Source organism: Rhagoletis pomonella, unplaced genomic scaffold (genome assembly GCF_013731165.1).
Source record: "Rhagoletis pomonella isolate Grant_MI unplaced genomic scaffold, Rhpom_1.0 Rhpom_scaffold_00015, whole genome shotgun sequence".
In the NCBI taxonomy this organism is placed as follows: Eukaryota; Metazoa; Arthropoda; class Insecta; order Diptera; family Tephritidae; genus Rhagoletis; species Rhagoletis pomonella.
The window spans coordinates 6,544,068-6,568,681 of record NW_023458569.1 but is presented as its reverse complement, the minus strand read 5'-3'; the positions used below and the strand labels follow the sequence as shown (position 1 = coordinate 6,568,681).

The following is a 24,614-nucleotide window of genomic DNA, read 5'->3' as shown; positions in this document are numbered from 1 at the left end:
TAAATACCCGGCGCAAGTATTAAATATATGTTTTCCACCTTTCCGAAAGCTACCGCTACATGATAAGCCGGCGTGTATAAATTTTAAGTAAACTAGCGTCCTTAAATTTCAAAATATTGAAATTTCAAGCATTTCTGAAATTTACCGTTATATGAAAAACGGCGGTAATTTTAGTCCGATTTCAATAATTTTCAACGTTTTGCTTCTATGCGGCAAGCACAATAACCATACCGAGTTTGGTACAAATTGCTAGAACGGTTAGCGAGATACATATACGTGATCATAAGTGGGCGGTGCCACGCCCATTTTCCAAATTTTATCATAAACGTATTTCCTGGCAAAGAATTGTTGCAACCATCATTTTTAATAAATTAGCTTTAATATTTACTAATTTATCGAGGATTTCGTAATTCTCGAAATTACCGTTATATGGGATGTGGGCGTGGTTATTGTCCGATATTAAAAATTTACGGCCATTTGGTATGCTGTACCAGGACCAACAACTGTGCCAAGTTTGGAATAAATTGATGCAGCGGTTACCAAGATATACACATGTAACCATAAGTGGGCGTGGCTACGGCCATTTTCAAAAAAATTTGAATATTCTTATTTTTCGTCTAAAATTTATTATAAATTGAGTGAATTATCTTCAGTAGTTACTAAAATATCGCAGTTTTTTTATTTCTGAAAATTACCGTTATATGGGAGGTAGGCGTGGTTATTGTCCGATTTTGCCCATTTTCAATACCATCCGTCCTACGCCCGAAAGAAGTACACGTACCAAGTTTCGTTAAGATATCTTAATTTTTTCTCGAGTTATCGTGTGCACAGACGGACGGACAGACGGACGGACAGACGGACGGACGGACAGACAGTCACCGCTTAATCGATTTCTCTTTTCATTCTGATCATTTACGTATACATTTGTCTATATCTATCTCGATTCGTTTTGCCTGTTACAAACAACCGTTATGTGAACAAAGTTATAATACCCTTGTGCACAAGTGCGCTCGGGTATAAAAATTGGTATCGTCGTAAAGGCGATTGAACCCCTTCTGAAATGCATATTTGTATACTTCGTATATAAAAATTTGAGAAAAACCACATTTAAAGGAAAAAATAACTTAAAAAAAAATAAAAATTACCAACCGATTTTTAAACAACTCTTCTTCTGATATGCATATTTGCATACTTCGTATATAAAAATTAAGAAAAAAAACACATTTTAATGAAAAGATACCTTTTGGGAATAAAAAAAAATACTAACCGATTTTTAAAAAGTTGGTATCGTTGTAAAGGCGATTGAACCCCTTCTGAAATGCATATTTGTACACTTCGAATATAAAAATTTGAGAAAAACCACATTTAAAGGATAAAATAACTTTTGTTATAAAAAAAAAAATATTTTAAACCAAAAAATTACCAACCGATTTTTAAACAATTGGTACCGTTGTAAAGGCGATTAAACCCCCTTTCTTCTGATATGCATATTTGTATACTTCGTATATAAAAATTTGAGAAAAACACTTAAAAGGAAAAAATACCAATTTTTTCTTATAAAAAATATTAATTATTTAAATAAAAATAAAAATATATTAAAAAATATAAAAATTTTAAACAAAAAATTTACTAATTGTTAATACAATTGAATACTTTATTTAAATAAAACAGAAAATTAACTTTTATTTTTTATATATAATCTGCTATTTAAAAAATCCAAAAACCATGGTGTTTTTGTTATATGCCTTAGACCAGGGGTTCCCAAACTTTTTTCACCTCGGCAACCTTGTTGTGCTAAAAAAAATTTCGCGGCACCCCTACTCTTCAAATGTCTACGAAAACAAGAAAATACAATGCAATCGTTATGCTTTAATGTGAGAACTGAAATTGGTTTGATGATTTCATTATTTCCTTCAAGTGTATTGGGAGCTTTGACAATTTTAACCTGAAATCATTTGACGCTGAAAGCTTGCTGGAGTATTTGTTTTACACCGACTTCACAAAAAGAAGGTTATCAATTCGTCGGAGTATTTTTTTTTTTTTTCTATGTATGCTACCGCATAACTTTGGACCACGTTAACCGATTACTATAATTCTTTTTTAAAGGAAAGGTGTTACCTGACAGGTGGTCTAATTTGGTTTCAATCCGATCATTGGTACATGAATAGATTAACAATGATCTTAAATTCTTAGATGGGAATTGAAATCGGTTTTTTTTTGTTTAAAAATTACTTGTTTATGTAAGCATTTGTTGAAAATGCAGTCTCACGTAGAAATGTAAAAGTAAGGCCCCTATTATGCGTTGCCTTCGACTGTAATCGAAAGTGCTGATCGTACGAATTTTCATTTGGTATTATGACGCTCATTCGATGAAGAAGAGCTATTGTGAATATCGCTCGGTTAGGTTGTTTACAATAGTATATTTTTCACCGCTGCACAGTGCGGTGTCTCCATATAAAAAGTGGGCAAAAATAGAATAATGGACGGATTTGAGTAAAAATTCGTTTCTTGGTGGATTAGAGTACGGAGATTTCAAAAATCATTTTTTTTTTACCTAGCTCTTACATTTTTCATGGAAACTGAGATTGAAACTGCAAAATTTGATATTCAGAAGTAGTTCCAATACTGAGTAGTTATTTTATTATTTATACAGGGCGTTTTCCTAATAATATTAAAGACTTCAAGGCTTCATTCTATGGCTTAATTCATGGCAAATAAGATTCCCTATATCTCTCTTACGCAAACCCTCTAGGAATGGCAGCTACTTTCATTTTGGTCCTTTTTGACTACAATATGTTTTTTTAAATTGATTATATCTTTTGGTGTGGATGTCACACGCTTAAAAAATTTGATTCATTCAAGACGACATTAAATACTCAAAAGACAAATATAATTTTGTTTTCCTTTTTATTAGTTACTTCGCACGAACAAGAGTTGTTGCAAAATACTGAATCAAAAATTATTTGTTTTATCTAATATGAATTTTGTGGTGTATTCATACATGAATTCATTCATGAATTTCGGGTTGAAATCATACTAGTCAGAAAAAGTGTAATCTATACTAGAAATCATACTAATCAGAAAAATCCCATCCCATAGTATACCAACTGGAATGAATGTCAAATTCGTGGACTAGTATGACAAGTGGTAGGATCTTGACGTGCATACTGACTAGTATGTTCTGGCGCATAGACTGAGTAGTATGTCAACTGCTATGATTCTGATGTATATAATGACTAGTATGCCAACAGGTACGATCATGACGTATATACGAACTAGTATCTTAAATGGTATGATATTGATGTATATATTGACTAGTATGTCAACTGATATATTGCTGATGCAGAGGCTGACTAGTATGCCAACTGGTATAGTGCTGATGCAGAAGAGGACAATTGCCATCTCGTAGGACATCGCCGTGTTAAAAATACCAGTTGCTTATATGGAAAAATTACAGAACTCGAACTAGTTGAGGCCGTGTGGCTGACTAGTATTTGATTAGTATAAAACTAATTGAGTTGACTGAAGGGTACTTATTACTTTTAAGTTTCTTCAGCATCGACTAAATACTCTTCCAGCTCGTCCATTGTATAAACTGCATTTTTGTTTGGGATAGCACTCCTTTTAAAAACTACTTCAGGATCTGATGATATTGTTAAGTATGACATAAAGTCTCTGTTTGTATGCTCCCGAGCAGTTTTACGTGTATGATCATATCGTACGATACGTATGTGTTTATATAAAGCTTCAGAGCTTCCTCTGAAAAATTGTCTGTGGGAATAAATTCATAGTAGTAAAAATGCCGAATAGCAACAAATCGATTTTCTTACCAATTGGTAGATCGAAATACTCAATAACCTCACACCCATGCATCATTATTTTATGCACGCCGCTAGGCATGTAGTACCATTCGTATTCAGTCAAATACATTGTTCTTGTCCTTATAAGGAGCTCTCTAAACGCGTCGATATTAATACGCATTCCACACGATATTAATCGCAGTATTATTGAAAAATTTTGAATTAGCCCTTTATTAATGCCGGTAATTTCTGATGCCACTTCTGCATTTGAAAAAAATTTGCGAGCTGTGTTGCCATCATTAGTTGTTCCAAATCCAGTCTTTACTTGGTCCACTATTAAGCCTAATCTTGTCCTAAACTCATTTTGAATCCTAACTTTATTCGCAGAAAAGGCGACTTTGTTTTCTTTGCGAACTTGCCAGCATTTAAATGTTAAACGGTATGCGATGTGGAGTAAACACTCAAAACATCTAATCCAAGCATGCAGTGTAGACAACCCATACTTGTAATGATTAGCGATTGGTACTTTTGTAAAATTAGTAACATTCATTTCGGTCGGTTTGGCATGGCAAATAAAACAGTTACTGGAAGCATTAGTGCCAGTCAAAATATTGGCAACAGATCCATCAATCATGGTGCAATGCATTTGATAAGAAACTTGAATCCCTTTTCCGTTTCGTATTACAACATCATCTTCTAAGTTCTCAATTTTTCTCGACATATCATTATATTCGAATAGAACTAGTTCGCGGTTTTCCTTCTTGAAACTAAACTTAATTGGACGACAATAAAAAGACGATGAGCATTTGTTATTGGTCCATATATTTGTGTTGGATGACAAATCAATTCACCTGGAAAAAATATTTATTTTTTAATAACTTATATGGCTTGTCGAAAAGATATAAGACCGTCATATCGCAAAATAGCTAATCGAGTAAATTAATTAATTCAGACCAGCCTTTTGCAAAATAATACTGTAAAAATTTGTCAATGTAAATTAAAATGCCATTTACTGATCTAAACTCGAATTTATTTTTAAAGGCTATTGAATGTTTTTGGAAGACATGTTAGATAATTTTTTGTTAACTCAGAGGGACTAGCGCAATGATGAACATAAACTCATCCGTTAATTTGTCGTCACCAAAATTTTGCTTATAGCGGCTATGCCCCGAACTTCCATCCATGCCCCACTTACAAACCAAAGAAGCTTTGGTTATGTCACCATTATCTGGGCTTAGTTCTAAAATACTTTGCGTTGTTTTCAGCAATAATGATTTCAGATCAACTTCGGCTGAATATTCAGTCGATTTAATCGTTGGCAGCAAAGTTTGTTTTTTTTGTTTGCAATGCGTTTAAGCTCGGTATACAATCTTTATGCAACCGGTTTATTTTTGCACGTAAACTATTATATTTACGATCTGATAAGTTCAGATCTATGTGTAGTGCGAGTGAATCAGATATGGGCAAACCTTCGGTACTACTTTCAAAACATTCAACTTTGCTTGCTTTTTTCATTTTTTTTCAGAGCATACTCGAGCTCTTCGATGGAATAGTTTTTCAACAAATGCTCTACCCTTCGATTTTTTGTTCTTCGTGAAGCTTCGCAAAATTCTTCTTTAGAAGGTCTTCCCCGTTCAGCACATTTATCCTTATTTCCATTGGAATGTCCAATTTAGCCATTTAGAATATGTTTTTTCAAAAGCGCTTCTTTTGCGGCCACTATAATTCCACTTATTTTTCATCTCACTATTAAAAAGTTTTATTTTTGGATTCAAAAGTGCTTTGTCGCATTTAGCGTGTATTAATTTGTCTTCAAAAAATGCAGATAATGCAGACACTCTATCTGATGGACGAGTAGAAATCCAGATATCAGCTAAAATTGAGTTTTTTATAATTGAATTCATATTAATATTAGTTTTTTCACTATTTTACGCTTCACTACACAGCACAGAACACTACCACGTGTGTCTACAGTAATAAACTTTACTATTTTTAAAGAATGTTTTGGCATTTAAGTAATGGAAAATACTGTGGTAACTGTAATCAGTGAAATTTTTTTTTTGCAAAAGTTTATTTTATAACCTTAAAAAAAACGATTTTCTTCGAAAAGCGCAATGAGTCTGCAGACTTTTTTTTTATTTCAAAGAAAAATGCACCTTCTTTCAAATAAAAGAATAAAAAAAAACATACTTTTACATATTTTTTTTATCCCTTTGTAAACTTAGGAATTTTTTAAATTTTCTGCAACAAATTTTAGGGTGTAGCAAATAGGCCATTCCAGCCAGGAAACTCAATATTTTTTAAAAACCTCTATAGAGTGGTTTCCTTACAGATTTTCTAATTAGAAAAATTGTGTCTTAAGATAAAGTATGATAAATTGTATTTTTAGCAATTGTTTTTTTAAAGACTCCAGCTAAAGGCATTTTCATAAAAGAAAAAATATATAAAAAACACACAACTTTAAGAGGTTTTTGTGAGAACCTTCTGAGATAAAAACAAAAACTAAGTCCAGATCCTTAATCTAGGATAAATTTCCTTTCCAACGATACCAAACACGTTGACATACGTGACAACAATTTTTTTGATTTTTGCCCGCTCATACAGCACTGTGCGCTGAGAAGTTTTGTTTACAAATCGAGCAAACTAAATAGTGTGCTTATAAATATTTATGTAAATTTGTGCAAATTAAAATGAAATAAAAAAGAAAGCGAGTTAATAAAAACGTGGTTCGATTCGTCAGAGGATGAGAGCTTGGTAAACTGGTCAGGAGTAGAAAATGTTCAAAAGGGTTTAAGTGTAGTCTTTCGAATTAATAAAAGTTGTTTAAATTAGTGTCCAGCCGCCATAAAGTAAAAAAAAAAAAAAAAAATGCAAATCATAAATTTTCTACAGTTTTCTAACACATCGCTTGCTCTTGCTTCATCCTAGACATCGCTCCTTTCGTTTTTCCAACCACCGCAAATATCCGCACACTTGCTCCATTTCAAACCATTGTTCTGTACAAATTTGTCGATAGCTTTAAAATTTCGTCTGAAGTACTTCGTTCTTCTTCGATTTGCATTGCGAATGGGTACCTCACTAACACGAGCAGACTGCCTCTAAAATCGTGTTGATTCGCTTTTTGACAGTGTGATTGTGAAGTTCCAAAGAATAAGTAATATATGCGCGAAACTGCTGCGCTTCTTACGAGAACAGCCCAGCCAGCAAAAAATCCGAAAATTAATCCGAAAACGGGAAGAAAAGTGGATGAAACGCGGTACCGAAAGTGGTTGTGAAAAGGGTACATTTTCAGCTATTTTTCTGAAATTTTTCTGATTGAATTTTACATTTACAAAACGTACTGGGGAACTACGCTTAAAAGCGAAATATCCCTTTGCTGCAAGCTTTTTGTGTTGTGTATGGGGTTTGACGAGCCGCTGAAGGTAATTTTAATAAAAATAAAATTTTTTTGAATTTCTGGCCGCCATGTTGAAGTTTAATCAAACCGCTTGCGTTGTGTATGGAAAGTCTGAAGAATTTGTTCGCACCACTAGCATGGGCGTAGCCAAATTGCTGCAGTCGACAATGAGCAAAAATAGTTCAATTGTTTATTACTTTGTCTTTAGGTTTGTGTCTTTTCTAAGCGTACAACGAAAGTTTTGTATCACAGAACCAATCTGAGATTATTGATTAAACAATAGACCGGTTGGGTGAACAGCCAAGACGTTTACTTCTTAAGTGTGACAAAAGAAAATCAAGTAATACAATATTTAGCATAAATGAATATACCAGCATAAAAAATCTGCATACTCAAAATGTTCAATACGTCCCCATATTTATACATACCTATGTATATAATTTAAGAGAAGATATTTCGCTGCAAAGCAATGATTATAAATTATTAGCTTACCTTACAAAATTGCGGAGGAATATTACAGAGCATACGGAAAAAAGTTTATTTTTTTACATTTTTTGTTTTGAATAACGTCTGGTTTACAGGTATGTAGAGCTATGAATTTAATAAATACATTAGGGTTTAGTTGAGATATTCGCTTTTGACCACTATGTTTTGTACATTTCCCAGTACTGCAAAGCTTTTGACTGTCATTCATTAGGGTATGCACTTGGAATATCCGAACCGATAAAGGCTGACATCACCTCCATCCACGAAATGCGATGGACGGGACGAGGAAGGTAAGCGTGGAGCCTTGCGACGTCTAGTAAAGTTGCCACGTAAGGGAGTTCAATTCGGTGTTGGATTTGTGGTGGAAGAGAGACCGGCGTTCACTCTAGTGGACGAATGTCTAGCCACAATCCGCATCAAAGCGAGATTCTTCAACGATGGAAGAGAGAGACGAGGCATCCAAGGCTCTCTTAGCTTAGAGCGTAATATGTACGATCGACTTCGCCGGGGCCCAAAACTTGGCAGTATGTATTATTGGGTTCTAGCATAAAAAGATCCATCAAGCTACATGGATGTCTCCACATCGAAAAACGGTAAACCAAATCGAGCATGTTGTGATAGACGGAAGGCATGCTTCCATGTTTTAGATGTACATACGTTCACTCCGAGGGCCAAACATCGACTCGCACTACTATATTGATGCAACCACTATACGACCCAACCTCGGAGCAGCAAAAAAAAGCGCCCCCAACAATGCAAGGAAAGTTCAACGTCAAAAAGCTGCAATCAAAACAGACGGCCAATGGATTCGACGCTCGACACTCACACCTGCTGTGAGAGACCACTCTTCAACAAACCGACTTGCGCGATCAGTGGAACCACATTTCCCGCTCATTACTGGTACGATGAGGAGTGTGAGAAAATGCTTGAAATGCTAGCCGACAGAAAAAACTCCCGAAATTTTTAGCAGAGAGTTGAGCGACTTACGGAAGGTTTCAAGACTCTTGTAGGAACAACCATAGCGACCTAGTGACCGATGTCCAGAATGTACTCAGATTATGGAGGGAACACTTTTCGACCCTTTTGGATGGCAGAAGAACTGAAAGAAGTGGAGAAGATGAACCAGTCGATGACGATGGAGTCGTTATCCCAGCGCCTGACTATGAAGAAAAGTGCCAAAGCTGCTTGAGCTGACGGCCTGTCAGCTGAGCTATTTAATTCCGATGGCAAGAAGGTAATAAGGTGCATGCCCGATGACTGGAATTCTAGTGCGCTCTGCCTAATCCACAAGAAAGGCGACCCCGCCATGCGTGCCAACTACCGTGGGATCAGCCTTCTAAGCATAAGCTGCAAGGTCTTATCGAATCTATTGTCTACCATAGACCAGGTATTCACAGTACGCCAAATCTTGGAAAAGACCCGGGAGAAAAGGATCGGCACTCACCACCTATTTGTCGACTTTAAAGCCGCTTTCGACAGCACTAAAAGGAGTTTCCTATATGCCGCTATGTCTGAATTTGGTATCCCCTCAAAACTCATACGGCTGTGAAAAATGACGTTGAGCAATACCACCAGCTCTGCTCTGTTGCCGTTCGCCACCAGACGGGGTTTCAGACAGGGAGACTCTCTTTCATGTGACTTCTTTAATCTGATGTTGGAGAAGATAATAAGATCTGCAGAACAAAACCGCTTAGTAACAATTTACTGCAACAGCGTACAATTGCTGGCTTATGCCGATGACACTGACGTCATCGGTAAGAAAAAGGAAGGAAGAAGAGCGAATGGGTCTGGTGTTAAACGAGGACAAGACGAAGTATCTCCTGTCATCAAACAAACAATCAGCACATTCGCGCCTTGGCACCCACTTCACTTTTGACTGTTATAATTTCGAGAAAGTAGAGAATTTCGTTTACTTGGGAACCAGCATTAACACCGATAATAATGTCAGCATGGAAATCCGACGCAGAATCGCTCTTGCCGCAAGTACTGCTTTGGACTGAGTAGGCAATTCAGGAGTAAAGTCCTCTCTCGACGTACGAAAACCACACTATGAATCACTCATCATGCTCGTGCTGGTATATGGCGAATTAAAATACAGCGGCTCAACTGGCTTGACCATGTCGTTCGAATGGACGCCGACACCCCAGCTCTGAAAGTATTCTGGCTTCACTTGGCATTTCCAATTGACGTCAGGTGGTCAAAATCGCTTTGGCGGTTACAGCGCCAAATAAGAAGAAGAGGAAGAGAATAGATCCATAACCTTATCAGTCACACAGTTTTATAATCCCGACGAAATCCTTGACGGTGGTACCGGGAGGGGAACGGTACATGACGGTAGGAAGTTTAGTTTGGGTTAAAGTCTCATACGGTCGGGGTTAGGCTTTCAATGCTTCCTCCTCGTAAAATAAACATGCTCAGTAAGGCCCACTTGCAGAACCTACAGAGTTAAATATATAAATACAGAGCTCAGTAGCTCAGAGTTTACTTTTTATATTCCTAAACCCGACAGTGTATTGCAGAAATGAAGGCTGCCCCAGAGTTAAGTAACCCAAGGGATTTCTAAATTAAGTAGGCACCCCTCTCTCTTTTTCAGCATTTGGTTAATTGTTTACATTTATTATTTGAAATTGAATATAACATTTGAAATACAAACAGAACAGTTAAATAATATGGTAAATATTAAATAAAATGCTTTCTCATTGCTCTGCAAATTGGCCAGCGACATTTCTTCACTGCATACGTTTGGTGCATTTTAATGGCATATATTTTTCACGCAAGACTGGCCGAAACTTCAGAGTTGAAGGCGGAAAATGAATATGTGCATATGTACATAAGTACATACATATGTATGTACATATTCAGAAATATTTTTTACATTAAACATTTTTGAAATCTCAATTTTTTTTATTCTTGTTACTGGCAGAATTGACATATGTAGAGTTAGCAACTTAACCTTCGAAAATTTCTGCGCTAAATATTTAACGATTTAACTCTAATTTTACTCCTTACCATAGATTGCGCAAGCCAATTTATTAATTTAACCGGTAAACTTCGAGTTAAATAGATAACCTGGCGTTCTGGAACTGGCCCTAAAAAGTTAACAACTTAAATCGACGAATAGTTTTATATCAACTTTTGTGAACTTCTGTTTATTTGTTTTTTTGTACAACATATTTACCTCTATTGGTTACAATAATTTTAAGCTATAAAAAAAAAATTTTTTAGTAAGTCAGTTATTGGTTTTGAATTTTTTTTTGTATGGGCCCCCCCTAAATTTCGTTCTGGCTACGCCCATGGTCACTAGTATACTCTAACCATTAGCGGCACCCCAGGCATACGCACCTTAGGGTGCCGCGGGAAGGCCTGACTTAGACTTATGTTACATATACTTTTGCTTTATTTTTTACAGGGCTGTGGGTGAACAAGAACGAATGAACGCTTAAAACACTATAAATTATCTGTTTTATTTAAATAGGGAATTGTATTACTAATTAGTTATTTTGTTGCAATTTTTTTTTGATAAGAAAAGTTTATTAAAAATTTTTCAATTTCAATTTTTTAACAGTCGGTGGGTAATTTTTTTGTTTAAAATACTTTTTTTTTAAATGTTTTTTTTTTTTTAATTTTTTTTTTCACGAGGTATACAAATATGCAAATCAGAAGAAAGGGGGTTTAATTGCCTTTACAACGATACCAATTTTTTAAAAATAGGTTAGTAATTTTTTTGTTTAAAATATATTTCTTATATAAAAAAAGGTATTTTTTCCTTTAAATGTATTTTTTCTCAAATTTTTATCTACGAAGTATACAAGTAAGGGGGTTAAATCACCTTTACAACGATACGAATTAAAAATCAGTTCAAAATTTTGTGAAATATTAAGCTTTTAATTTTTCGAAGATCTGACCATTGACCCGTTATAGCACCTGTAATATAAGTTTTCACAAAAAAAGTTATATACCAAATAATTAAAAATACTTTTTTACCAAAGGTCCAATTTCGAACTTCGAAGGCCCATATCTCGATTTCGGAGGCTAGGTTCGTAAAACTGTTTTTACTTACGACTCAATCTCTTAAAAAAGTTGGTTTGGTCTAACACCTAGCCGAGTGCTGTACAGTGTAATAGATTGGCGCTTACACATATGTTAGTGTTTGGCCGAGCTTCTCCTCCTGTTTGGCGGCCGCCTTGATGTTGTCACACAAGGGGGAGGGACCTGCAGTTTTACGCCAACTCCGAACGACGATTGTATTTTTATGAGAAGCTGTTTTTCATGGCAGAAAAACACTCGTGAGTTTTGCCATCAGCTATACTTTTATAAAAAAACGAATCAACATTAAAAACAAAAGAAACTTATTGCCTTATTCATAGAAAATAAAGTTGCCTTACAAAAGGTTCATAAAGCTTTTTAAATCTACTTTATTTTTTATGAATAAGGCCTAGAGTGGTTCATAAAAACACTCCTTTTGAAATTCATAAACGCTACCTCAAATTATTGTTATTTGTGATAAAAAAAGAGAAACGTATTTTTTTATTTTGAAAAAAAAAACAAAGTTTTCTTAGAGGTCGCGCTGGTTGGTTTTTTTATAATTATCAACGTTTTAATTTTAGTACTCTTTTTATTTGATCGCCATATTGGATCCGCCATTTTGAATTAAAAAAAATTGACTTCAGATTCGTAATCGGCGACCACAAGAACTCTTGAGTGTCGGGTTTCGAACAAATCCAATCATTAAAAAAAAAATGGACCGCCATTTTGGATCCGCCATTTTGAATTTCGAAAAACTGAGTTCAGATCCCCAATTAGCAACGCCAGAAACCCCCGAGTAACAAGTTTCAACCCATGACAATGCTTAAGTCGTTCAGTATCAGCGTTTTAATTTTACTAGTCCCTTTTCGAGAGCATATTTTGGGGCACTAGGCCCATTCTAACTGCCCAAGACAGGTATGTAATTAAGGGAATGTTCCCCAATAATACCAAAGTAATTATATGTAAAAAAAACAAATTTTTAGCTGCATTTTAACATGTCAAGAAAATAAAAAATTTTGAATATCAGCGTTTTTATAAAAAACCGACCAGCGCGACCTCTAAGAAAACTTTTTTTCAAAATAAAAAAATACGTTTCTCTTTTTTTATCACAAATAACAATAATTTCCAAAAAAAAAATTTGTTTGAACCACTCTAATAAGGCCATTAGTCAAAATGTTGCACTCATATTATTTTCTTCACCACTGTTTGCACATATGTATATACTATATATGTATAACTGAAGCCATATTGGCTACTTTGTTTTAATAACTAACTAGTCGCCATTGCAAACAAGCAACACTATTAATCAATGTGTTGTCTTCCTACTCAAACAAATTTACACTCGCTTACTTATACTCTGGGAACTGCTTAGTAAAGTATGGTTAAATTCAGTGTTCTTATTATGGAGCGGGAGCATTTTGAACTCAAAACTCGTTTAAACTTTTGTTGGGTTAGAACTACGGCAAGCCTAAACCGTAGTATATGAGGTAAAAATTTGTAACAGAAAAAAAAAAAAATTTCCATAGTAGATTTTTTATGTATCGCTCGTTTGCTGGACAAACGTCATAATCCAAAACGATTTGTTTTATTTTAGTAAAGTATGCATAAATGTGTGTTGTCATTTATGTTGAAAAATATGCATCACAATTAATATCCTTCAATTGTTTTCCTACGGCTATACTTATTTATATATACTCACTTAAGCATCTATAGCTCTGATCCAATACTTTTCGTGTAAAATCCTGTAAAAATGTCCAACAGCAAAATTACTCTGTGAAGTGAGTAACAACAAAAAGTACGGGAACAAAAGAAGCATTTTTCCTGTAAAAACGTCAACCAGTGATAATTTCTTTTACATATATACAGAGTTTGGTAATACCAAAATTTAGTTAACTCTTCAGGCATAAATTATTTATCTTAATGTATGCAAATTGATCCGAGTTTCACACTTTTATTGAAAGTGAATGCTTCTGCAATAAGTGCACTTTATTATTTTTGTAAGAAAATCGAAGTAGATCGTGGTAGCGCAGTAAATTTCTTACTTCCCTCAAAAATCGTAGTAAATCTACTACGATCGTAGTGAAGTTCTAACGCTGATTGGGACATCAATATGTTTCAGATTTGCTTACGAAGTGGAGATAAAAGTGGAATAGAGAGTAAAGGCTCTGTTATGCATACTTGGCATTGCATGCACTGCTATACCATTTTTACGTAGAAATCAAAAACCAACATACTTTTACGTATGTAATGCTGTGCGTTGGGTAACCGCTTACACGCGAAGCTCATTTAACAGATTCCTTATATGACAACTCTCAAGCAATGCCAAGTATGCATAACAGAGCCTAAAATCCACAGAAAGCCAAGGAAGTGGGGCAGGTGGAAGGTAAAAGTATGAATAAACTGAGTAGCACGCTTACGAATTCCAAACAAGCAATCAAGCTGGCAAGCTTGTATCTTCAGGTTTCAACTGAATTTAGTTTCGATTTTTTTTCAGCTTTTTACTGTTGTGGGCTGCTTGTCTTAACTCGCTATCCACTTACTGCTTATTTCAGTCTTCAAGTGTTCATCGGTGTAAAAAAATCGTCGGTCGGTCTGCAGTTCGTGTTTTAATTATTTTTGTTTAAAAATTCGTACTACTTTATGAAATTGTCAGACTTCGCATTTAGCTGGTATAAATAACAACAAATAAAGCTGGAAGTGTTTTTTTCTTATTATACTTTAACACGCAATTTCATGCGACTGACGCCTCTTAGTTCAAGAGAAAGGAGAATTGAACACACAAACACCGCATAAGTGTATCCGCAACTGAATACCCTTCATCCTTCCTTTATAAAAAAAAAGAAAAAAAAGAAACACAGAAAAGAGAAAATGGCTAGTGGTAATAAGTTCTACTCACGTGCCAACTCGAATGGCAATGTCACAAAACTACCAGAACGTGGACCAGGTAATGAAGTATTTCCAGCTCGTGTTGAACTTAACTAAACCAATATTTTGCGTAAGATTAAAACTACTGTGTTTGTGAATTAAATATCTACATATAATCGTACATGCGGCATTACTTACAATTAGTTCTACATACTGTTGTTATTATGCGACATTATTGAATTTGCCAACGTGGCCCCCACTCACCGCCAAGAAATACTTACACACACTTACCGCGTACTTGCATACATACATATGTATATACGTAGCCCAAAAACACGTTCACTAAGCTTTGAGTGTTGCCGCTGTTGCTAGCTCTTAAAAAGTACTGTTTACGCTCAAATCTCTCCCTTAATAGCTTCGTCATATACATAGCAAGTTTCGATTTTTTTCTAAATAAATTTTCTAATAGTTTGCATTGCCGCGCATGCATGCATTTTTATACGGCCTTCCCACAGCACTGAATTACTTTGTTCGCTCCCCTAATTACGATCGCGAATTACCCCATTCCCACGGGCACATTCTTAATTTGCTTTGACAGTCCTCTGTCTCTGTGTTTGGTTTTTTTCTTTGCTACAAAATTGATGAAAAATGTAAGTTATTGCTAAAAATTTATAAACTTCTGCATTAAATTGGTGATGTACACATTTATTATGGTCTGATTATGCATACTTCGCATAAACTTCAAACTGTAATTTCGTATGTACTTTGTATGTATTTTGTATGTATTCCATTACCCAGAAATTAGCAGAACTTTTAAAAACATAGCGATCTGTTTAGTTTAGATTTTGCTTCACATTTTCTTAAGTTACATTTTTATTGCGCTGGTACAAATGGTTGTGCGAAGTTATGCGAAGTATGCATAATCAGACCCTTAGCTTTAATTCTAGTACGCAGGAAAAAGTGTCAGTTTTGCTTTGTGAATTGGTTTCGATAAATTTCCGATAAAAATGAGAGACGATAGCGATTTGTTCGTTATTCGCATGGTAATTGTCAAACTACATGTCGCATGGTAATCGTGGTACTAGGTCGAAGTTTAGCGACGCACATAGGGGTATTTCTTACTCTAAAAGCTGGCCAAAAGTCCAAATTACAAAATTCAAGTTAAAGTTTACCTGAGTGTTTTTTTGGGTAATAGGGAACGCTCCACATCAGACTATGGGGTTATACCTCGGGGGTACCTTCCTTACCGCATGTCCACGAGTTCAAACTTGTATGTTGTGATAGTCGAATTTTAATTTTTGAAATTAAAGAATTTCATAGTCGTGCTTATTGCTTTATAAAACAGTTGTGTTAAGTACAAATTCCCAAAGCTCTCACAAATTCATTTACATAGTTTATTTAGTACATGTTATTTAAAAAAAAAAATTTTGTATCGTTTAATCTTGGTTCGCATTGAAAAGTATTTTTTCGGGCGAATTTATAATGATATTTTATTTTCCATGGTAATTATAAGTGCGAGTTAAGCTAAGTTGAATATATCGGCATATTCTACAGACCTTTTACTTAATATATCTTTAAAAAAATCGACCGCCTCTTTCCGTCCCTTTTTTAAATCCTTATTTGAAAAAATAAGCAATAAGAAAACAAATATATGTTTTTGAAACTTTCGAAACGTAACAGATACTACTAGTACATACTATGTAGTAAAACATACATACATTTGCAAAAAAGGAACCGCTGGTGGCGCTGATGTCAAAATAAAAAGTGCGTTCGACATAAAATGCATGTTTTCTTCCCGCATATTAAATAAGGTAGAAGTGATTTTGACATTTCTCTCTTTTGAACACCGGTTATAATGTTAAATGATGAATAACTTTTAACCATTTTCAAGTTGGCATTTACTTTTTTTCATTAAAAATACAATTGCTTGCTGTGAGATAGTTTTTTATGGTAACACTGTTCGGACGCTACTTTGAGTGAAACAGCTGATTTATAATTTGGTTTGAGTGTGAGTGGTGTTTATACTCTCTTTCTAATTCTCTCTCTTTCGAATTGTCTGGAGAAATCAAATACCGATTTGAAATCGAGTGTGAACCGATAGTATTTTTTATCGACACGAATTTTATCAAAAGACGTATTGGATTAGATCTAAAGCTTATGTACTTATAGGTTTGTGTGTAGTGCATACACACTTATATTATAACTAGTTTGAATTATGTATCCATTGAGATACGCCCGGTTGTCTGGAATCAAAAAATTTATATATTTTAATTAACGACGCGCGCACCAGAATAAAGGTCTGATAATGCATACTTCGCATAACTTCGCACAACTTCTTAAACGTAACACAACTTTACAAAACTTAAGGCTGATTATGCTTCGCATGCAACCAAATTTATCAGTATTACCAACCTTATGCATCGACGCAATAGGATTATTCACGATGTGTGAACAAAAACAGCTGATTTTTGGTTTCTTTAGGTAAATAGATTTGTTTACAGAAAAATTCATTTAATGGGGTATATTTGTAGTCCAAATTAATTCGACACCAAAGTTCTCTGTCAAAATATTTAAATAAAATCGTATGTGTTTATTAAAAAAATACGTAAGTAACTACATAAACTACTATATTAACGGACATACATTTACTAGAAAGAGCATAAAAATACCTTTCATTGGATATATAATTTTATATAGTTAGGTTTAAGGACAACTGCCAACAGCGAAATAAAACAACTGTATTGATATTTTAATATAAAATGAAAGTTATGAATAAAAGATAGCGCGATACGTTCTTCCAAATGTTCGCCTGCAGAACCTTTTTTTCTTTTAACATATAAAATTATATTTTAATATTTAGTGATATTACCAAAGATTTGTTTATTATAAATCATATATTTAAATGTGTCTTTTAATATACATATACCGTTTAAATAAGAGCAAAAGGCGTACCACGACTATTTTTTTAATTTTTTAGTAGTTTACATGCATTAATTAAAACTAATTTTTTACCAAAGGTGCAATTTCGAACTTCGAATGCCCATACGCAGAAATTACTTTTTTAATTATGACTCAATCTCTTAAAAAAAAATTGGTTTGGCCCATAACCAGCCGAGTGCTGTACAGTGTAATTTTTAGGAAAACTTAAAGAAAATACTGATAGTTTTTTTCTTGTTTCATGAGTTTTGGTTTGGTTTGCTTGGCCCCTAATCCCCATATTAAAAATAAAGCAGTGCAATTAACTAAGTTGTGCGTGTGCCAGAGAACAGCTTTGAGTATGATCGAGCCTTTTTGATCACACTCACTAAAAATCAAGCACAAGCGAACGCCACACTCGGCTACTATGTGTTCGATCGAGATGCATACCCGACAGCTGCTTTGGTTACGAACGAGTCTGTTCGATTACCCTCGCTATAAATTGAGCACAAGCGAACACCACACTCGGACACCCGCAGCTAACCCGAAAATTTGTGTAACAATGAAACGGACACCCGAACATTGCGATAAAATGCAGGACAACAAAGAAATTTACGCTGAAGGTAACTGGCGCCAATATATTCCCACAAAGCATACGAAAATGTTGTTGCTTTGTGCTTGTGCATACGCAATGAAAAAATTAGAAGCGAAGTAGACAAAAATGTTTTTTGCATCTATTTCGTATAGTTTCGCGTGGAAAGCTGTGTGAGTATATACTAGAACACACAGCCTAAAACTATGTACATCTACATAGTACATAAGTACTTTTACAAAAAATAAATGTGCACCGAGTGTATAGGGCTTGGGCAATGCCGATCTACACACAATTATACCTAAATGGATGTAGGCGTCGTGATGTCGCATTTTGTATGAGCAAAAATATAAGAAATGGTTAAATGTACACTTAAACAAACTACCGAAAAATTCAACGTTCTCTTTGCCCTCTACGCACAAAAACTAAGAACACCGCGATGAGAAGGCAACATTTTTTGTAGAAACAAAAACGTCATAAGCCAATCAAGAAAATTTTGTGCACACTCGGGTTGAAACTCGAACACCCGGGTATATTGAGCTGCAAAGCACCCGAACCCAATCAAGTATGTATGAAAAGCAATCGGGTGTTGTGGCCAACATGTTCGTCTTGAGCTCAGTCGATAACGAACAATACTTCTGCTCGTATACAGAGAACGATGCAAAACGGGTTTTGTTAGATGATCGAGTATACACGAAAATCATGCACCCGCTGCAGATGTCTGGCGTGTGCCCAGAGAATTGAAAAATTATCTTTTTACCATTAAGGTAAAAATACCCTTTTTGGAACGAGTACCAGTTTTAATATTATACATTTTTGTAGAAAAAAAAGAATTAAGCCGCCCTGTGAAAACTCGTGAGTGCGATTTTCCTGCAACATTGTGAGCACTTACAAAATTGCGCGATTATTGACCTATCTGCGTCCGCATAATTGCGCAATGATCGATCAATTTCGTTGTTTTTCTGAAAAATTATATTTTTATCATATAACACAATGGTGAAAAATTCCTATCAGTTCTTCGAATTCACCGAATTTTCAAATTACTTAATTTTATATTTTTACTTTTTTGTTGTATTTTCGAATTTGTACTATTTTACATAGTTGAAAGTCACAGCAAGTTTGAATATTTTCGCAGGTTTAGAAAATAACAAAAATTCCAAAATTTGGAATTTTATGAAATTATTAGAATATTATTAGGATAATTTCCAAAATTTTAAAAATTAGAAATCTGGAAGAATCAAGAAATTTTTTTAAAATGAGAATATTTTGAAATGTACAAAATTATTGAGATTTTAGAAATGTTTATATTAAATTTGTTAAATTGTTTTGTCAAATTTTGAGAATTTTATTTATTCTGAAATCCATCCTAAAATGTAAAGATGTGAAACATCACAAATTACCGAACAATTCTTATGTTCATGGTACTTGTGTATAAAACCTAGAAAATTCTTAGAATTCTAAAATATGTTAACATTTTTGAAAAATTCTAAAAATCTTCCACTTTTCTGAACATTTATTTTGTGCTTTGTCTACTTCGGTACATACTATGTTGGTAATTCACGATATATGTTGAAAAAATATTTATCCCCCGCCAAGAATTGCTGCTGGGTCCGCCCCTGGAAAAACGCTAGATTTCCTTAGAGGATATTGACTACGTGATAAAAACCTAAGCCCCCCGCCCCTCACTGTGACCAAGCGTGGTATTTTGAATATCACCCTCCCCCCTGAACGGGGTACGTTCCCTAAAGTCATTCGCGTTCCCTAAAATCATTCGCGTTCCCTAAAATCATTCGCGTTCCCTAAGACACGGGAAGAATCTTCCAATTAAACACCGCAGCCGTTCTCCCAACGAAGTCTTCTAACTTCGCAACTAGGCGCCTTAAAGTATCACACCACTTTAACGTCTTGGCTCTTGCCACAAACGGCCCAACGCTCGTAGTTCCTGCTCCTTTTCATTTTTGTATATGTGTCTATAAATGGATACAGTGTTACATGAAATATTATCTGGCTCTTGAAGAAATTTAGATATTAGGATGTTGCTTTAATTTGGATATTTTTTAGTGGAAATATGAACAATGGAATTGTTAAAAAGCAGCTTATCGTAAATGGAAGAACAATGGAAGCCTAAACTTATTTGTAATAACGCATGATGTAGCCATGAAAGGGGAGGTAATAAAGTCTCCTAATTCTTAGAGCTCCTTGCTATAGCTAATAGACGGATAAACTACTTGCTCTACTGCTGCTGGTGCCGCGTGTCGCTTCAATTGGGCACATCCGTCCCGAGGCTGAAAATTGTCTGCCGAAAAGTGGTTGGAATAAACAAATAACACCTTTGTGAAGTTACCATGCACGTGGCCATCCCGAAATATGCAGCTAATCGTACTAAATAATGATGAAAATAATTGCATAAACAAACAGATTCTCTATTTGCAGTACACAATGTAATACAAGTATTTTGCTAGTATTCCGTTTTATATTTAATTTTAGAAATAAATCACTAAAAGCTCGCTACAAAATGATGCTCAAAATATATTTTCTTATAATTTTTAATTATTTTTTGACATATTTTTTTTTGAAGTAAAAACCCAAGGTGTATTAAACAAGGTGGTGTTGGGGCGACAGCTGAGTTTTTCGCCGTGGAGGCCATTACGTCAAAATGATGTGTTTGTTGTAACTCATACCAATGACAGTATGGACATCAGCGTATAATTTGTTAGTGTAATTTTTTACTTATATACGGCCAACACCACCTTGTTAAATACGCCTTGTAAAAACCACTTTTTTAATTTCTTCAGAATATGGTAGCTTCAATTTAAAAGAAAATGTCAAAAGCACAGTTTACGTGCAATGCCGAATAAGAAGAAGTGAAACTACCTTTAAATATTTGTATCATGGTACATACCAAGGCATATTAAACAAGGTAGAAGTGATTTTGACATTTCTCTCTTTTGAACACCGACTATAATGTCAAATGATGAATAACTTTTAACCCTTTTCAAGCTGACATTTTCTATTTTTCATTAAAATTCAATTGAGTGCCGTGAGATAGTTGTGAATTGTGTGAAATTTTTTGTTTTTCGACCACATGAATTTATAGGTACATACATATACAAAAATGAAAAGGAGCAGGAACTACCAGCGTTGTATTGTGTGTGGCAAGAGCCAATATGTTAAAGTGGTGCGATACTTTAAGGCGCCTAGTTGCGAAGTTAGAAGACTTCGTTGGGAGAATAGCTGCGGTTCTGTGGAAATCATTTCAATGCGAGTGATTTTCTTACTTGCGCATGCGTTTATACCCAGGTTCAGTTCCCATGCCCTGGGAGGTTCCTGTGCCTGAAATGCCTGAAGCAAACGAAAGTTCAGAACTGAGTAAGAGTAGTTTCTTAAAAAATTCTGCACACATAACCACGTCAGGACCTAGGTTTACACTGATATACATGTCTATGTAGAAGAAAACATTAAATCGTTTTTTATAGGTGCGGATGTTTTTTAGAAGTACATAAATATTTAAATAAAGAAACTAAACGCGCAAAAACATTGGGCGAATAGAAACAAAAAATGTTTGAAACAGTTTCATAAAACATTTCTTTCATTTAATTACGTGGTTTCCTTTATGAGGTATTCTTTTCTGTCCATATGTAGTATATGTGCATATAAGATGCGAATGCAGCTAAAATTCTTTTAAGGTAATATTGAAGTAATCCTTAAAATTAGTATACGTACATACATATGTATGTATTTATGCTGATGCATTTCCATGGTGAAATTATAAGTAGGTGAAGTAATAAAAAATCTGTCTCGCTTTATTTTCCTGATATTCGGCTATCTTATACAAATTTTTAAAGGCAAATTTTCAAATAAGATAGGGTCAAATCTTTCATCTCGCTCTTATTACTAACCTGGTATAATTTCACCATGATGAGTTTCAATTGATGCTAATTTGTAGCGAACATAGGACTCGCACCTCATAGGGTTAATTTGTTTGCTTACAGTTTTTTGACATTATAACTAGCTACAAGAGAGTTCGAGCTAGTTGTCACTTCTACCTTATTAAATATACCTTGTACCATAGAATAAACAGTATACAGAAGCAGTGCTGCCATTTGAAAATATTTTTAATTACCAAAACACCTACCAAATCAGTTTGCAAACTACCAAAATTTTGTTCATCAATAATGCTAGATTTCGAGAATTTACGAGGTTTTTAACTACACAAATTAACAGTAAAAATTAAAACTACACATATTATTGTTAAAAGGGTCTTTAAATAAAAGAATTGACGCATTGTACAAAAACTTTTTAAAAAAATTTAAATACCTTTGAGATTAATTCCATTTATACCAAACAACTTTTCTTTGTGTGTGAAAAAACAAAATCAGACATTTTATGCATTTCAATAAAAAAAATCCCAAATTCGTTTCAATTTGCATACACTCACACTTTTTTTACCAATGCACTCACACTTTGAAAATTGCCTATCATCAATTTTTCTTTCAAGACGATGGGTAATTTCTGGTTCTATTTCACCAGCCGATCGGTCATAGCTTTGGGAAGTGAGTTTTTGTTTGCAGAAAATTGTCTGCTTAATAAAATATAGAAAAAAAACTAAGAAATCGTATACGTGTGAGCAAAGTGAAAGCAATGTTTTGAACGTGTAAACGTAAATTAAGCGAACAAATTTTAATGCTCAATTTGGTTTTTTTTTTTTTCAAAAAATGTTTGCCTACCAAAAGGTTCATCAAACCAATCAAGCTACCAAAGGAGAATGAACCTGCCAATTTTGGTCCAATCGGACCAAAACGGCAACGCTGTAACAGAAGACGCATGTGGACTATCGAAGCAAGTTGAATTTTAGCACGAGCGGTGAGGCAAGCAAGGCTATCACAAGCGGCGCTGCCTCTGTTACTTTAGCAATATTTACACTGGGCTGACGCTGTTAATACCATCGTCGCTATGACGACAATATGTTAAGTAACTCCGTTTTCCATCACGATCAGCGTTGCCGTTTTGATATAGTTTTATCATTTTTGATACTTTTTTTTTCTAAATTGAAAGATTTGATACTTTTTTGTCCACAAATGCCCTATTTTGATACTTCGGATGGCAGAAATAAATTTTTGAAAACTATGAATAATATTACTAGTTTAAAGGAAAATATTTTTTTTGTTTTGCTATTTAAAGCCTCAAAATGTATATATAGATATTTGATTGGTAGCTCTTAAAGGGAAACATAACGCGGAATTTCTTTGCATACGCCGCTGTTATACGGCCCATAAACCACACAAAAACATTGCACAATATCGGGCTTGCGTCGGTCGTTTGAGTGGTGTATGGGGTTGTTTGTACTAAATTGCACAGTTATTGCGCTAAAATCAAAATTATTTTGATATTTTGCTCATGCTTGCGTATGGCGACAACTGCGAAATTTTTAGTCTAGTTTTGATTTTGGTGTCGTGCTGTAAAATATGGATAAGAGCGTAAAAAAAAAACATTTTTTTTATTATTTTTTTTTGCGTTTTAAAGCCGAAGCTATCAAAATATACAACGCACATTCATATTTCTTGCACATATTTACTTGAGCAACGTTTCTCCAAAATAAGGTTTGCGCAATTTTATTCTGTAGTAATTTCCACAATATTGACTTGTACAAGTCTCGGGTTGCGTATTGCTTTTGTGTGGTTAAGGGCCCTATAAGTTTGTTTTTCGTTATGCAAATACAGATTCTCTGTTTTTTTAACGAAAGTAATCTATTTTTTTTTTATAACTACGGATTTAATTACAAAATTATATTTGTTATTTGTTTTTTAAATAAAAGTTTAACAAGTAACAGTTTTGTTTGCATTTGATACTTTTTCTGCTTGGCAACTGATACTTTTTTTTCATGCTCGCGGCAACTCTGATCACGATGTGTGTTTGTGGCGAGATGTTAACTTCATGTTATTCATAGTGGTCGTGATGTTCACGCCTCTGCTCTGTTCCGGGTCGCCATGTTATTCATAGTGGACGTGATGTTAACTTCTCTGCTCTGGTCCGGGTTGTAATATTACGTCCGCCGAATATAAAGAAATTTGTTCGTAGTGCGTCTTCTGTATATTGTTTTTTCTGTGCTTGTACCAAGCTATAACAAGGTAGAAGTGATTTCGACATTTCTCTCTTTTGAACTCCGACTGAAATCTCAACTCTTAACCCTATACTGTTCAAATTTTTTGTTTGTTTTTTAATTTAAATTTTCAGTTGTGAGCTGTGCGAAAAGGAATTACCGGCGGTGTGTTGTGTTTGCCAAGAGCCAGGAAAACAAACTTGTGCGTTATTTTAAACCTCCAAATTGTCAAGTGAAGCGACAACGGTTGGCAAATTGCTGCGATGTTTCATTAGGAGACTTAATTTGTTGCCCATCGCAGACGAGTATTTCTAAGCGGACACGTTTGTTCCCAGGTGCAGGATTTATCGTACCTAATATGAAAAGAAAATCGCCCACTCATATTCATAGATAGACCAAATTTCAAATTGTGGTCTGATAAAACCTAAATCA

The 24,614-nt window shown here is 34.6% G+C and overlaps 1 protein-coding gene across 2 annotated transcripts in view; it reads left to right on the top strand.

Moving 5' to 3' along the window:
- Positions 1–14,151: 14,151 nt before the first annotated feature.
- LOC118749395 (reticulon-3-like) overlaps positions 14,152–24,614 on the top strand; it is an 11,312-nt gene continuing 849 nt past the window's right edge. Inside the window, exon 1 of one of the 2 annotated variants that reach the window (XM_036484204.1) lies at positions 14,152–14,653. In XM_036484204.1, coding sequence (XP_036340097.1) covers positions 14,578–14,653 — 76 coding nt within the window. In that variant the 5' untranslated portion in view covers positions 14,152–14,577. Of the gene's footprint in view, positions 14,654–18,078; positions 18,114–24,614 lie in introns of those variants that run through there. The other variant, XM_036484205.1, reaches the window with a different exon arrangement.